This window comes from Hyalella azteca, unplaced genomic scaffold (genome assembly GCF_000764305.2).
Source record: "Hyalella azteca isolate HAZT.00-mixed unplaced genomic scaffold, Hazt_2.0.2 contig17751, whole genome shotgun sequence".
Classification (NCBI taxonomy): domain Eukaryota; kingdom Metazoa; phylum Arthropoda; class Malacostraca; order Amphipoda; family Hyalellidae; genus Hyalella; species Hyalella azteca.
Window position 1 is genome coordinate 3,208 of NW_025947524.1, and position 15,980 is coordinate 19,187.

At 39.8% G+C, this 15,980-nt stretch overlaps 1 protein-coding gene across 1 annotated transcript; it reads left to right on the forward strand.

Moving 5' to 3' along the window:
• Positions 1-357: 357 nt before the first annotated feature.
• On the forward strand, positions 358-11,394 carry LOC108672991 (dipeptidyl peptidase 9). Its single transcript, XM_018160757.2, has 14 exons — positions 358-674; positions 930-1,142; positions 2,180-2,309; positions 2,646-2,886; positions 3,277-3,441; positions 4,080-4,533; positions 4,886-5,000; positions 5,392-5,633; positions 6,063-6,198; positions 6,717-6,904; positions 7,351-7,494; positions 9,053-9,324; positions 9,879-9,990; positions 10,583-11,394. The coding sequence occupies exons 1-14, from the start codon at positions 363-365 to the stop codon at positions 10,673-10,675; spliced, it is 2,817 nt and encodes a 938-aa protein (XP_018016246.1). The 5' UTR covers positions 358-362; the 3' UTR covers positions 10,676-11,394.
• The last annotated feature ends 4,586 nt before the right edge of the window (positions 11,395-15,980 follow it).

The following is a 15,980-nucleotide window of genomic DNA, read 5'->3' on the forward strand; positions in this document are numbered from 1 at the left end:
CTCACCTTATACAGTTAGAATAATTCTATAATTTGTTTCAAAGTTTCTAGATGAGACTCCAGTAAGTAATTTTTAGATAACCTAACAAGAGTTTTGGCAAAAGTATCTAAAAGACTCAAGTGACCTATATTTTAGATAACCATCTTTTTGATTCTAAATTACAATGCCATAAACTATGTAACATTGAAAAAAATTCATAGGTACATTTTTCTATGTTGCATGGAAGCTTAAATTTTCACTGTTTTGGTTCCTGATTAAAGAATTTGCAAGTCCTAAACATGTCACAGAAAATATTGTCATGACTTGAGATGACTTTGGATTAAAATTTCATAATTAAAAATTTTCCTCATTTTTTACAGACAATGAGTTGGAAGTGTAATAGTGGTGGGGGAGGAAGTGATGGAAATGGGGGTTGTGACGCAGCAATTGTCAGGCCTAGCATCAATGGCAGCTCATCCCATAACAATAGAAATATTCAGGCCCCTCCCAGATGGACAGATCTACACTCACGAGTTAAAGAAATGCGCCGAACTTATTCCCAACTATTTGTCAAAACTCCAACAAAGATAAAATTTCGTTTAATATCTGATGACGTTCTTAGAATATACTTCCTCCTCTGCCCTGGTCAAGGAAGAGAAGCCACTCTTTTTTATGCTGACTTGAGCCTCTCTGTGGTGAGTTTTTTGAAATAATTGATTTTTGAAATCTTTGACTAGCAATTTTTACATGAAAGTTTGGATTTTATTTGTTGACATTTCCTACTTGGAATGTGGTTGATAGGGGTTACACGCCAATTCATCCATTGGCAAAAGAGAATATTGTGTCTTATAAATGTTTAATAATTTGTTTTCCCGAATTCTCATCCTATTCTGCGCTTGTCTAGTGACTATTTTGTCCAGTGGCTGTTATTGTTCAACCTTGTTCTCCAGATTGGATCCAGCTCACCATTATCAGTCCAGGAGGTGCTGGACACAACTAATCAGTTTATTTGGAGGCGCACAAGTCGAGAGGAGCAACTGTTAAGTGAGCGTCGGAGATGTAGCATGTGGGGCATCACGCACTATCAGCTTCATCCTGAGACTGGCACACTTGCCTTCCCAGCTGCCTCCACCATCTTTTATTGTCAACATCCTATCCTGCCTGTGAGTCATCTCTCTCCCATTGATATTACAAATATTTTGTCTATCAAAAAAGTATTCCAATTTATTTTTAAAATTAAGTTGTTCTTTTAGTTTAAATGCCTATCTTGTTTCTAACCACAAACATTTTTTATAAGAATATATACAAGTGTTTTTTAAAACTTCCTAAGAACTGTTTTTCAGTTGTCATTGTTGTGGGTGTGAGCAGGTGTGAGGCCAGTTGAGGTGAATGAAAATAGGTTTTCCAATATGAATGTGATGGTAACCTATTGGGTTATATTTGTTCATGAAAACATGAACAATCTTGCAGAATAACTTTTTGGTAATTTGTGATAAAAATAGGTTTATATACATATAGTTTGTGTAACTAAAGCCAGAGCCTCTTTGTGTTAACCAAGCAACCAGCATGTAAATAATCTTAGCTGAGAATGTAATTGAGTGTAAGCAATTACAGGAAAATTAATGAGATAGTATATAAAGCCATTCTAATGAACCCAATGAAGAGCAGTGCAAGCTGCTGCCACTACCATTGTGTGATCAGATATCAACTGAGAAGAATTGAAACAAACAATTGAAGTTAGAGTAATCAACTGAAGAGATTAGAGTAAACATATAATTCATGTAATTGCAATACAGCATTATGTACACGTGAAAATTTCATCTAGTAAGTGAGCATTGTAAGCAAGTGAATTGGATGCAGGAACAAAAGGCATAAAATATAGGCAAATGTAGATTAATCCATTGGGTGTCATGAATGAACTGTAAAGCACACCTGCTCCTACAAGCTCCATACAAACATTTATTCTACCAAGCACTCGATAGCAGTCCTTAGTTTCATCATTGTTGATGAGCACACAATATGTGAGGTTATGGACAATCTTTGAACTAAAATTATTTAGCCTTCTTATCTGAGCTCTGGCAACTTATTTCTCTTTTATTTAGTGGAATACATTTGATCTTATTGAAGTACTAGTTATTATTTCCGGTTTTTCTGGTATTCTAAAGCATATAATAATTATTATTAACATGCCTATCTGCAGGCTGGTGCCATGGCTCCTAAAGAACTGCCTACTGGCAAAGTTCGGCTCAACCCCCAGTTGTGTCCTTCCAGCCCTCACCTCATGGCCTACTCTGCTTCTAAAGATGTCTACATTTACAACACAAAGACCAGTAAGTCTATATTTGATCATGTGTTCACTGTTCGTGGAGCATTGCTCATCATGTTCAAAATTCAAAATTTTTAGTTCAAAATTTTCAAGTTGATATAAAGTTTTTTTGTTTGTTAGAAGCTTCTAAGGACTAAGGCAGTTATGCGTTTAGGCTTTTTTATTTAGGCTTTTTCATAAATTTACATTGAAACAACAAAATTTTTGAGAAATTGCTTGTTCCATATTAAATTTATTTGGACATACCAATTCAATCATCAAATGGATCTAGAAATTCAATTCTATGGAATTATAAAGCTTTGCAAGAGAGTCTTCCTGTTTAAATATAACTGTTGTGCAGATTCAGAATACCGTGTAAGCCACTGCCACCTGGGCACTGGATGCCTGGACCAAGACCCGCTGAGTGCCGGTGTGCCTGCGTACGTCATGCAGGAGGAGTTCTCTCGCTACCAGGGGTATTGGTGGCAGCCCAAGACATGGGAGGCTGGACTACACAGGCTCTTATATGAAGAGGTTGACGAGTCACAAGTACTCATTGTTCAGTTCATGTCGCCAGATCAGAGCTGTCCTGAGGAATTTCGGTGAGTTTTGGTTTCCTAATGTGCCAGAAAACATTGTTTGCTCATGCTTAGGCGGCGCTCCAGCATGACCTGGGACTGCCACGTCTGAAATGCACACCTAAGATACTCACCAATGCAGAGTGGACATGCGAGTTGAGAATTTCAGGTGGTGGGACATGCTATAATTTACATGAGCTAACAGTAGGTATTTCATTTTGTAAGTTGATTGTAATATATTTCATTAGTGTCCGAAATGTATTTTAGTTTGGCATTTCCTACTTGGGAGATGTTGTTACCGTGTTAAATTTTAATGTTAATAATTGAAAACCTTTGGGTAATTAACACTGTTAATTAATTACTTGAATATCTTATGTTAATTACATAATTACTGAATGTTGTATAACTCTGTAGATTTCCTCGTGCGGGCGCCAACAATGCAACATCAAGGCTGCGGCTGGCAGAGGTGAGCACCGAGGGCAAGGTGCTGCGGGTGCTGCAGCTGGTGCCTGAGCTGGAGCTGATCGCTCCCTGGTACCAATACCTCGTCAGGGTTGGCTGGACGCCTTGTGGCCAATAGTAAGTTCAATAAGGATAATTTCGACCGCGTTTATCGGTTAATAAAATAGGCGGCTTCAATGACATGATGCGGAGCAAATATAAGGTGAAATTCCAGTTGTAAGCAGTGACCACAGCAGGCATCATATTTTTCCTTTTCAAAGCTCTACTGCAGTTTTTTGTCAATGAAAAGCTCCGAAGGGAATAAAAAAGGTTGACCTCTGTTAAAACTTGACTCTGCTATTAAAGACATAATGACCACATTGTTTGCTGTCAAGAAAACGCAATGAGGTTGTCGTGGCATACTATGCATTAAAAAGTTCTCTGTCTCAAGTAATTTAGAGCCTTTTTTAGACGCAATGAGACTCACTCAGTGGGTAGAGCCATCATATCTGTTTTTAAAGTTGGTGTTTCTTGTTGACTCATCTCACTGTATCAAGTGTGCATGCATTCAGTTTGTATTTTTATATTAACTTAATGTAACATGGTCCCTCCATTCAGTTCTTATACATAAAACTATTTGATTACTTAGTCTACTGATGAGTAAAGTCGTTTTTTATCACACGTTCCCAGAGGTAGAGCTTTACAATAAAATATCATGAAAATGATGTAGTATCAATGAATAAAGTAATTTCTTACCTCCGCCTTGTTTTTGGTAGCGTGTGGTGCCAACTTCTGGAGCGTCGTCAGCGCAGACTGGACCTCATTTTGCTGCCACTTGGGCTTTTCTCGCAAGTTCTTTCTCAGAAAGAATTTCAGTTTCGCCAACACTCGTCCACAAGCCACGACTCGATGAGATCTCTCAATGTTGTATCAACTCAACCTACTGTTCAACAGCAAAACGTTTCCTTACCGGTCTCGCATGTTCATCAAATGCATCAGCATCAAATGCACCAACAACAGCATGAAATGCATCAACAGGATATGCATCAACGCCAACATGAAATGCTTCAACAGGAGATGCATCAACGCCAACATGAAATGCACCAGCGCCAGCAGGAAATGCACCAACAAATGCAGCAGCCTGTGTTCGGGCAGTCTCTCCACCAGAACGGCCCCGCACTCATGCCATACACTATCTTATCTGAATGCAATGAAGACTCCTGGATTGATGTGAGATGTTTATCATTTAATGGTTGCTTTTCTCAACTGTTTACTACATACAGGTCGTAATATCTTACAATAGAAAGTATTTACTACCTTTTATCAGAGAATAGAAAGTATTTAGTAACTTGGATGAATGATCCAGTGCTGTGATTTTCTCAGTCTCCTTTTGAATCTTGATAAATATAATCTGCATTTAAAGAGATACGGTATATGTATTTTAAAGAGCATCATAAATTTATTTCTTTACGATATATTGAACAGATCCAGACTCAAACATTAGGTCTCTCTAACCCAATACTATTCCAAAAAAATGAAATGTTAAAAAGGAAAAATAAGTTCAACATTTTATTGGTTACAGGTGCACTGCTTGCTTTATTGGTTCAAGAATGACGAATCAACCATCCGATCATTTGTGTGGGGCAGCGAAGAGTCAGGTCACAGGCACCTCTACTTCTACCGAGTTAGACTGGCAGGTGAATAGATCTATTTAGTTATCCTTAGTATGTATTTCGCACGTAGCAGCCCTGGCCACGCCTGGCTTTAGTGATTTACACTTCTTAATCTCGTTAATATTTGCTTTAACCAATAGTAGTGGATGAACTGTTTTTGGCCTCTCAGGGCAGTGCTATGTAATTCCATTTCAGGCTCGTCTAATCAGCACAAGTAACGAGAGAAGTTACGATTTTTCATTGAAATTAAACGTTACCAAGGCTAGATATTTGCTAAGCCTTGACCATCGTTGCTCTATATAGTTTCCAGATATTAATGATAGGAAGAAAGCACACTTTCTATGTTGCACGGTGCATGCTGTGGCACCGTGCAGGTGCAGCAGCAACACAGTAACTTTTGTGTTGTATTGTGCAGGCTGCGGCACCGTGCAGGTGCAACACAAGGTAGCCCTCACAGGCGGCGATTGGTCGGTGCTCAGCAAGGGCTTGTGGGTGGATGAGGACAGAGGACTCGTGTACTTCATGGGCCTCAGGGACACGCCTCTTGAACAGCACCTGTATGTTGTCAGCGTCAGTGAGGCCCTCTCAAGGAGCTCTTGGGCCACGCCTCACCGCCTCACCGCGCTGGGATACTCACACACAGTCTACCTAAGCATTGTGAGTGGCTCTCAGTATTGTTAAATGGGCCTTGTTATTGTAGTGTGCTGGGGTATTTTCAAATGTGCGGCTGTATTGTTAGTTTGCTACAAACTTTTTAACTCTCATCAAAATTCCATTTTTGAAATGTTGGGAGGTTTCAGAATCAAATTATGACCCAAGTTTCTGTTGCTGTGATTTTTTATTGTACATATATATTTATCGTCGCCTCATGGTAGTCGGATGGAACGATCTAAATGTGTTAACGACCAGGAATTAGTCGCATAAAAAATAATTGGTACCTGTCACAAAAAGTGACAAAATTTTCTCTTGTTTTGCGATGAAATGAATGGTCGGTTTTACTGTAATGATTTCGCCACTTCTCAGATTAGTTAGCTTGATTATCCCCATTAAATGTCCATTTCTTAATTAATTAATCCCACTCTGAAGGAGAGTCAAGTGTTTGTGACGAGGTACAGCAGCGTCAACTTCCCGGGCTCGTCTCAAGTGTATCGCATCTGTCCACCCGAGCACCCCGGACTTCTCGTCTCTACCCGCATCTGTGCTGAGCTGCTGCCTCATGCTGGTGATTTAATTTGACTCGATAAACGATGCTGCAAATTTCCATCCAAATTGCCATTACCTCTGGTGTGCTTGAGAAATCTTGTCATTGCTGCAAATTGTAATCGGAATGTATCAATTACCGTTGGTGTGTTACACAAGTCTCATTGTTACTTCAAGTTGCTATCCTAATGTTCAACTATTCATCACGAAGGCTCGACTTCATGATAAAAACTTTAGTGTGTTTCAAACTCACGAGTTTATATCGTCCATTTTCTCTTTTTATAGTTGTATAAAATGGTATCTAATATATTTTTTGCATTTGGCTCTAGTTACAACTTTTAAATTATTAATCGACATTGAAATTGAATTATTTCTAGGAGTTGATTTGCTTTTTAGCATTAATAGTGTTGGTAGCGAATTTTGTATTCTGCTACCAGTAACGACGTTCAAGATTTTATTTATAGGCATAAAAATTGAATGATTTCATTTGAATTATAGCATTCATCAATCAGTGTTTGTATATAATGTTGTATTTTGCAGCGAGCGAAGGCGTGCGAGACCTACTGCCCCTGGTGGTGCCTGACATTGTGCCTGTGGAGCTGTCGAGCGGCCCCACGCTGTACGCGATGCTCTTCAAGCCTCACAACTTCAAGTGTGATCGCAAGTATCCTGTTGTGCTGCACATCTACGGCGGACCTCAAGTTCAGCTTGTCACTAATTCTTTCAAGGTGAGGCTCACAGCAGGCGTCTAGTTGATAACAAGTTTATTGCTCCTCAATAATGAGTTGTTTCTTCAGGATTGCAGTGGGATTTGATTTGAAGTGAAAATGGCGAATACTCGAAATTGAGTGATGTATTTGATCCACAGAAATAATTTTTAAGGCTATTTTACAATATATTACGGCTGGTTTGTAATTTTTATCATTAACTTTATTTTTAAATGCAAATAATTCAGTTCAATCAACCATGTTTTTCCAATAACACTTCCCATTTTTATAATGAATTTTCTGGCTATTATTTGTTCATACTTGGCAACGCTACGAGTTTTTTTTTTTCCAAGAACTTGGCGGATGCATGGAGAGCTCAGATATTATTTTCTAAACCCTCTCAACCCCACGGAAATAAGTTCGGCATGGATATTGAATACCAAATCTCACATTGTTTATGACGGCAGGGCTGCCGCCACATGCGCATGCACATGCTGGCGTCCCACGAGATGTGCGTGGTGAGCATAGACTCCCGCGGCTCAGACAACAGAGGCGTGCACTTCCAGGCGCACATCAAGAACAGGATGGGCACCGTCGAGATCGAGGACCAGGTTTGTAGTGCCCTAGTCGCCCACCAGGGTCGTAGTGCCCTAATTTTGCTCGCCCACCTGGGTCGTGGTGCCCTAGTCGTCCACTAGGGTCGTGGTGCCCTAGTCGCCCACCAGGGTCGTGGTGCCCTAGTCGTCCACCAGGGTCGTGCCAGAGGCTTGCTGCAGTTGCTGGTCCATAAGCTTTTAATTTGAGATACGATTTCAATACTTTTATTATTTTTAAAAATCTACATTGGAATGTTGCCCAAGTAAAAGTCGAGTTTGAATTATCTTCTCGCAAACCTTGACCATATTAATAATTTTACTGGTATTCTGGATGAAGTAAAATGGTTTCTTCCACATCAGTTCTTGACAGTTAATCATTCCAGCTTTTTTTAGCAAATGCTCGAAATTGATTATGTATTTTGTGATGAGTACGAAATCAAATGATTGGCTGTATCACTGAAATGATGCATGCAAATTTGATGAAATATCAATTGGTAGCATTGCCGTTGGCAAGGAAAAAAGATCTCGAATCAGAATTTACCTTAATCGAAGTTTACTTGCAATCTATTGCTAATGAAAAGAATATGAGAGAAGCATATGCGGCGGACTTTGTAATGATTTCAGTAGCAGATTCCAGATTTGTTGCACATGGTGGATAAATTTATGGTGAATCAATTCTTCATCATACATCTGAAATTGATAGAAATTTCAGCTCGCTCGTAAATTTCACTCCTAAAATCACTGAAACTGCGCTGTATGCTACCATCTTTGCGTGATCTTTCAGGTGGAAGCGCTTCTTATTCTCCGCGAACGCTTTCCTTTCTTGGATCTGGAGCGCGTGGGTGTGTTTGGTTGAAGGGTCGTGGTGCCCTAGTCGCCCACCAGGGTCGTGGTGCCCTAGTCGCCCACCAGGGTCGTGGTGCCCTAGTCGTCCACCAGGGTCGTGGTGAACTAATTTTGCTCGCCCACCTGGGTCGTGCTAGAGGCTTGCTGGTCTATAAGTTTTTAATCTGATATACGCTTTTCAATACTTTTATTTATTTTTAAGAATCTACATTGGAATGTTGCCAAAGTTAAATTCGAGTTTGAATTTTCTTCTCGCAAACCTTGACATCTTAATAATTTTACTGGTGTTCTGAATGAAGTAAAATTGTTTCCTCCATTTCAGTTCTTGATAGTTAATCATTCGAACTTTTTGAGAAAATGCTCGAAATTGATCATGTATTTTATGATGAGCACGAAATCATGTGATTGGCTGCATCAATGACATGATGCCTGCAAATTAGATGTAAAATCATTCGGCAGTATTGACTTTGGCAAGGAAAAAAGATCTAGCATCAGAATTTTCCTTAATAGAAGTTTACTTGCAATCTATTACTAATGAAAAGAATAAGAGAGAAGCATATGCGGCGGATTTTGTAATGATTTCAGTAACAGTTTCCAGATGTGTTGCACACAACATCAGGGCGTTTGGTGGATCAATTCTTCATCGCATATTTGAAATTGATAGAAATTTAACTCCAAAAATCAATGAAACTGCGCTCTATGTTACCATCTTTGCGTGATCTTTCAGGTGGAAGCGCTTCTTATTCTCCGCGAACGCTTTCCCTTCTTGGATCTGGAGCGCGTGGGTGTGTTTGGTTGGTCGTACGGAGGCTACTTGTCCCTCATGGCCCTGGCACAACGCGGCGACTTCTTTAAAGTTGCTGTGGCCGGCGCGCCTGTCGTCAACTGGGCTTACTATGACACGGGGTACACAGAGCGATACATGGACACTCCAGAGCACAATAGTACGGGATACAAGAACTCTTCCGTGTTGTCCTTCGTCAAGAACTTCCCTGATGAGTGAGTTTCGGGGCGTGAGCTCATGAGCTCTGTAATAACCATTTCATGAACGTGAGCATAGCTGTCAAAGTTACTTAACTATTGCGAATGCGTGTCATTGATCCTTAACCCTTTGACTCGTTAACTTGGCACTCGGCCGGTTTTCCTTACGAACCAGGCTTGCAACTAAAGACCAGGGGCCGCGCTATCCTAAATTGTTGGAAATTCGTAGCTGCTTGAGCAAATCACTGACGGCTTTTAAGCTAAAACTACCAAAAATGGACAAGAAAGTTACCGCTATCTGCTTTTAAGTTGTTTTGATAGCATGGCCTCTGAACACTCTTGCTCACAAACTCATAGATTCCATGGACTTGTCTGAAGCTTCCTATTGCAGCATTCGTCACCTCCGTGTCAGGATTTCTCTACCTGGAAGCTGGAGTCTCTCAGCAAACTCAATAATTTGTTTGAATAGAATTTGTCACGCTTTCATGCCCGTTGAATAAAATTTGTCAAGCGTTCATGAAGTGTCCGGGCCAAGCATGAATGAATCAATGTACTATGATTCTGTTCTACAGAGAGGGACGTTTGCTGATCGTGCAAGGCGTGATTGATGAAAACGTCCACTTCTGCCACACCAGCGCCCTCATCCAACATTTGGTGGCTGCTGGCAAGCCGTACCAGTTGCAGGTATAATTATGACTTCATGAATACTCTTCACGTTACACTGTTACCTAACGGTAGAGATTTTATCATACAGATTCTTTTGTACTTCTATGTTACTCTTTCATACTATGATCAATTCGAATAATTTCAGTGGCGTATGCATTATTTGATAACTTGCCTATTGAATTCGGGGTTCTCGTCTCAAGCACTGGTTGGTGTCTGCAGGGGTCTCTTGAAGAATTTATATGTGGCTGCTGGCTGGTGTATCCTCCTTAAGTGTGCGTTTGTGGCAGATATATCTCTTAAGTATATATTGATAGCTCGTGGATGAAACCTCCTTACTAACGGTAGAGATTTTATCATACAGATTCTTTTGTACTTCTATGTTACTCGTTCATACTATAATCAATTTGAATAATTTCAGTGGCGTATGCATTATTTAATAACTTGCCTATTGAATTCGGGGTTCTCGTCTCAAGCACTGGTAGGTGTTTACAGGTGTGTCTCCTGAAGAATTTATATGTGGCTGGTGTATCCTCCTTAAGTGTGCGTTTGTGGCAGATATATCTCTTAAGTATATATTGATAGCTTGTTTATAAGTGATCGTCTGTTGCAGGTGTATCCCCGGGAGCGCCACTGCTTGAGGCAGCTGGATTCTAACGAGCACTTCGAAACTCAGCTGCTACACTTCCTGCTCAAGGGCCTATGATGACGCGGCCCCTTAGTACCTTTGCTCTCTTGCTCTTCTGAGAGTTACTCTGATCATCTCCTGCTCTGAACTTTCATCACTACCTGAAGGATTCTAAGCGGTTGTGCACCTCCAACCCAACTTCATTCAAATACCTTCAAGGAATATCGAACTTCAAGTCTCACGTGAATATAGTTTCTAACTATGATCACTCTTTAGCTCTTCTGCATTGAAAACATCACGAAAATTTGCTGTGACGCCGTCAGGATAATAATGCAATGTATTATTCAGTTAATGAAGCTTATGTATGACTTTAGATATCAGTTTCGGTTGTTGAATCGCTCGTTGACCTTCGGAAAGTTTCATCTAGGGTTCAGTTGGCAAACCTAACTGAATATTCTGGGGTTTGCGTTCTTGGTATTAAATGATTTTGAAAATATCTTTATGCTTAGTAAATTTTACCTTGTGTTCGCTCACAGCTCTTGATTCAAAGGTAAGGCTTTGTGAGTACGTTAATATGTAGCGTTGAAACGTGGCTCTCATGCTGATGTTCATAGATTCGATGTATCAATACCTGTGATGTTCTCAATAATAACCTAGCCTGTTGCTGACGACGGATTTTTCTCTGTGCTTCCTCTAATCTCACATCATTGTTAGCAGATTGTTTTCTTATTTATATGTCGTTGCTCTAAACATTTAAACTTGAATTGTAAGATTTACGCTCATAAACCGTCGTGAGACTCGCGTGTCTCTGTTGTAAACGTGACGGCTGCCGCAGCATCTCTGTCCTGAGTACTGCAGCATCTCTGTCCTGAGTACTGCAGCATCTCTGTCCTGAGTACTGCAGCATCTCTGACCTGAGTACTGCAGCATCTCTGTCCTGAGTACTGCAGCATCTCTGTCCTGAGTACTGCTGCTGACTTTGCTACTCGGTCTTAAAATTTTATCCTCATGACTGATTGCTGCTATTATTTTAAATAGAATTTCCCTCCATCATTATTTAATATTTGGTCGATCTAATATTTAATTAATTTAAATTCTAATTAATTTAATATTGAACGAACCTTAATATTGAACGGACATGATCTTAGAGTGATTTGCGTTGAAGTATTTTAACCGAAATCTAGATTTCTTGAAATATTATTTGATACTCTCAAGCATCTAAATGATCAACTGTCGTAAACAAGCTCTCATATGAAGCATATTCTCCTACTTGCATTATATTTGTAAGTTTGAATTGAATTTATGTTCGGAAGACAAGGATTTTATGTAGACATTGCCTTGTAGTTAGGCATGTCTTGCGAAACTTCATGTCTCGAAGTCATCATGTCTACTCAACAAATTAACAAACTTGTTGTCTAAACTGCATAATGTCTTGATTTGCTTCAGCAATCCTTCCTCTCTCTCTCTCTTTGCAATGAGACTGGAGAATTCCTTCATATTTTACGATAGCCCCAAACTCGTATCGTCTTTATGATGATAGAAAAATTTATTCATGCCTGCTCAAGAGCTTGCTTTCATCTCGTACTGTCTTGTTGGTTTTAACCTTCTGTCTGTTGATGTTGTAAATCTCCCAGGGGAAAGAGCAGTCATGAATTTAATTGAGTTTTTGAAGTCAGCGTTGCTCTGGTAAGCTTAAAAAGTTTTGCTCGGAGTTTTCATTGAATTGTGTTTCTTCATTTAGCCTTTACAATGCATGGTTATTCACACTATTAATTTAAATAATTGTTTCCGCCATAATTATTGACTAGTTCTGACTCTTAACTGCCGGAGCAAGTTAACCTTAATACAAATAACATCCAGCTGGATTAATATATGCATGGAGGTGGACAGAATGTGATTAAATACGTTACAAAAATAGCGTGTTCTCATCAGTTGGGCCATGGGTTCTAGTGCAATAAAGTGAGTTGACACAATTTGTGTGGCTGTGAGAACTGACGTTTGGAATTAACTATTCGAATGTGAATCTTGTGTATAATAACACAAACACCATCAACAATGAGACCCAATTCACGGCTGTTAGAATAAGCTCGTAAAGTGTTGCGTTTGGGCGGGTCAGACCTCTGTGATATAGCGTTTAATTGGTAGCGAAGCTACCAGTGAAAAGCTTCTCTGTCCATCATCTGAATGGCTTTGAGGTTAGAGTGACTGCGGTCAATCTCCTTATTCGTGATAACAGGTGAATAAAATAACAAATATTTCCTCATCTTTTGTAGGAATCGTGACCTTGAACTTTTCGTTGTGCTCACATTTGTACATTTGCCCTCAATGCTACGGCTTTGATATCAATTCTCAATTGATTTCAATTCTTTCGTCTGTTGATGCTTCCCTGTGTGGTTTTAAGTATTTTTTATTCGCTGTCACACTCTAAATCAAGTCATGTATCGAGTGTACAGAATGAAGAAGTGCACCAATTCCAGGATCATTCAAAGCTTCATGGTTCACCCGAAATTTGAGCTTGTCTATATTTACTGAGGACAATCAAAATGATGCTTCTGGTTTATCGAAAGCTAGTATTACTTCCTGTATTCTCACGTGTTGCTATTGATTATTTGGGTTCTGAAACATAACCAAACGGTTTGATGTGTTTGTTATTGTGTCCTGGTATTTGCTGCTGGTTTGCCGGCGCATACGATCTAGATGAAGTTAATCCTTGATCCTGCCTTCGGCTGATCCTTGATCCTGCCTTCGGCTGATCCTTGATCCTGCCTTCGGCTGATCCTTGATCCTGCCTTCGGCTGATCATGATCCTCCCATCGACTGATCCTTGATCCTCCCATCGGCTGATCCTTGATCCTCCCATCGGCTGATCCTTGATCCTCCCATCGGCTGATCCTTGATCCTGCCATTCGTGGCGGCAACTCAGCCCTAGACGATCCTGCAATACCACGTTTAACGGACCGCTTCACTAACTTTATCTTCATTATGCATTTCGGATGTAGCAGTCCCAGGCCACGCTGAAGCTCCGCCCTCAGGTAATGCACTAGAGGAAGGAGACCTCACCCATTAAGGCCATTTATCTTGTGTTCGAATAGTCGTGCAAAGAAAGCAGAGAAATTTCTATAACTCTGACGTGGTGTGCGAGGTGCTTGTGCTACTCGGCCAGCTCTGCATCACGAACATTAACTTCGATAAAAAAGCTATTCCGTATCCAGCCAAATAGGTTGTATCCGAGGAAGGATGTGTATGATCTACGCACACTTCTGTAGTACGATATTGAGCGAGCAATCAACGTCAATTTTTTTAAATAATGCATAATTTCTTATGAATTACCCTATTTTAATACGTCATGAATAGATTTTCTTGAATTCTCGCTTTGCTCCAGATTATTATCCTTGGTGGACAATTGGACGCTCTTTTCTAGCGTCAATCAAAGTTTGTGCTGAATTCCTTCCAATGGATTTTTTTCCTATGATCTTCCCTGGACGGCCCTGAAGATACTCCGTCGGATATCATCAGTTGCTCCTACGCAGAATTGACCCTGTTGAACTTGTATGATAAACCCGCTTTTTTCCTCGATAACTTTCTGCTATGTTTTCTCTAACAACGTTGTTCTTGGTTAATTAAGTTATTTATTTAGGTTATGCATATAGTTTCACGAGGCCGACTCTACCCATTTGCTTTCTAGTGTTGATATTCGTCATAGTAGTTTTTTTTTCCATACGATGAGTAACAAGTCGACTCCCGTATGTCTATCACATACGGTAAGAAGCTCACTCTTGCAGCTGGTGTAACAGTCCCGTGTAAAATTATTCCTGGCTAACCTGCTTAGGTGTGTACAGTTTCTTCTAATTTGTTGATTAATGCATCGAGTTAGGTAAGCTTTATATGGACGGGCAGTGAATGGGCTCTGCCCTGCTAGTTCATCATAATCTTAAGTTGTATCTATAGCTATTTATTCAGTACCACCTCTGCTGTTGCTGCTTCTCTGTATATATTGTTCGGCCTCCGTTCATTAACCGTCTGTCGTACTCTGATGACGTCGATTTTGTCTCGAGTGGCGATCTAATTATGTTGCCTCGTGCGTCTCTGTGCCTAACACACTACGCTGATCCATGATTTTCATGCATCTGGGTGATGAACGTATGTCGTTGATCCATGTCCATTCTCCTTGCGTATGGGTGAATAATTCTCATCTATGACAATTCGTACGATCTGTTATAATAAGTCGGCGATTTTCAGATGAATCGAAATTTCAGCATTTAACGATATCGTAACTCATGTCATGAGTACTCATGTCATGAGTTACGATATCGTTAAATTATTGTCACTATTCACCGAGAATACACTGGTCGCTCGGAATTGTTATTCTTTGACAATAATGTTAGATTCATTTTTCGCGCTAACTTTTCTGCGATGAAGGTTTTTTAGTTTTACCAAACAATGATACTCTGAATGCATCATGGTATTTACGAGTGGATCTTTAGTAAACGATGTGTCCACTGTTTAGCTAACGTTTGTTATAAACGTCTCTAACCTGAAATGTGATCAAAGCTCTCGAGGTGTCAACGTTTTTAATATTTTTTTTAATACTTACAGTTATCTTTGTACAAGAACTGATGAGCATAATTTTCCATGAAAATTTTTTTGACAAAGTCTTAAATTGAGTAATGATGGCGCACACTTTTTATTTCTATCAATTCTTAACATTAGTTGTTTTTAGTAATTTATTATGTTGCTTTTACCGAGCCTGCTACGCTCGGTCATTAGGCTTGAAATTCGGTGTAATTTTTTTTATTTCAGTAATTCCCGGATACTTACCGTGAGAGCCGTAAAGCTGATCCGCTCCGTTGATGTTCATGTACGAGTCATGGCCCTCATTTTCGGGCGCGGTTGAGAACTAAACTTTGTACAGCGCAAATAAACTCGAATACTGAAGGTGTTATTATTTATGACCTTTTATCTCGTGGATCAGTGGCAGAGTAGGTCCTTCGACCCACTTCTGACGGCTTTACACACGCCGACATTACTTGTAATGAGGAACAACTTTCAGAATTGTATCCTTAGTGTTCATTTAACTTGCACTTCAATAAAGAAATACTGACACTGCTGTGTAATTCCAGCACTCCATGTTTCCAGATGTCGAAGTGAGGACAAGAAAAGTAAAAAGAATGGTAGCTTATGAGTATATTATTACAGCATTAATCACTTTGATGGAAGAATATGGCAATTTATTAATCATCTAGTCCAATATTACCCAGCGAAGAAACGGGACTACGATTGTTGAAAGAAGTTACGAGCTTATTTACAGGGCACCCTTGCTCACCTCGTGATTTAGGGTTATATTGAAGAACAAGAATCTTATCACTGCGCGGTATATTATAAA

Coding starts and splice junctions, on each gene's coding strand:
- LOC108672991 (XM_018160757.2), top strand. CDS start 363: ATGAGTTGGAAGTGTAATAGTGGTGGGGGAGGAAGTGATGGAAATGGG. Junction 2,310..2,645: donor CATTTACAACACAAAGACCA/GTAAGTCTATAT, acceptor ACTGTTGTGCAG/ATTCAGAATACCGTGTAAGC. Junction 6,199..6,716: donor TGAGCTGCTGCCTCATGCTG/GTGATTTAATTT, acceptor TGTATTTTGCAG/CGAGCGAAGGCGTGCGAGAC.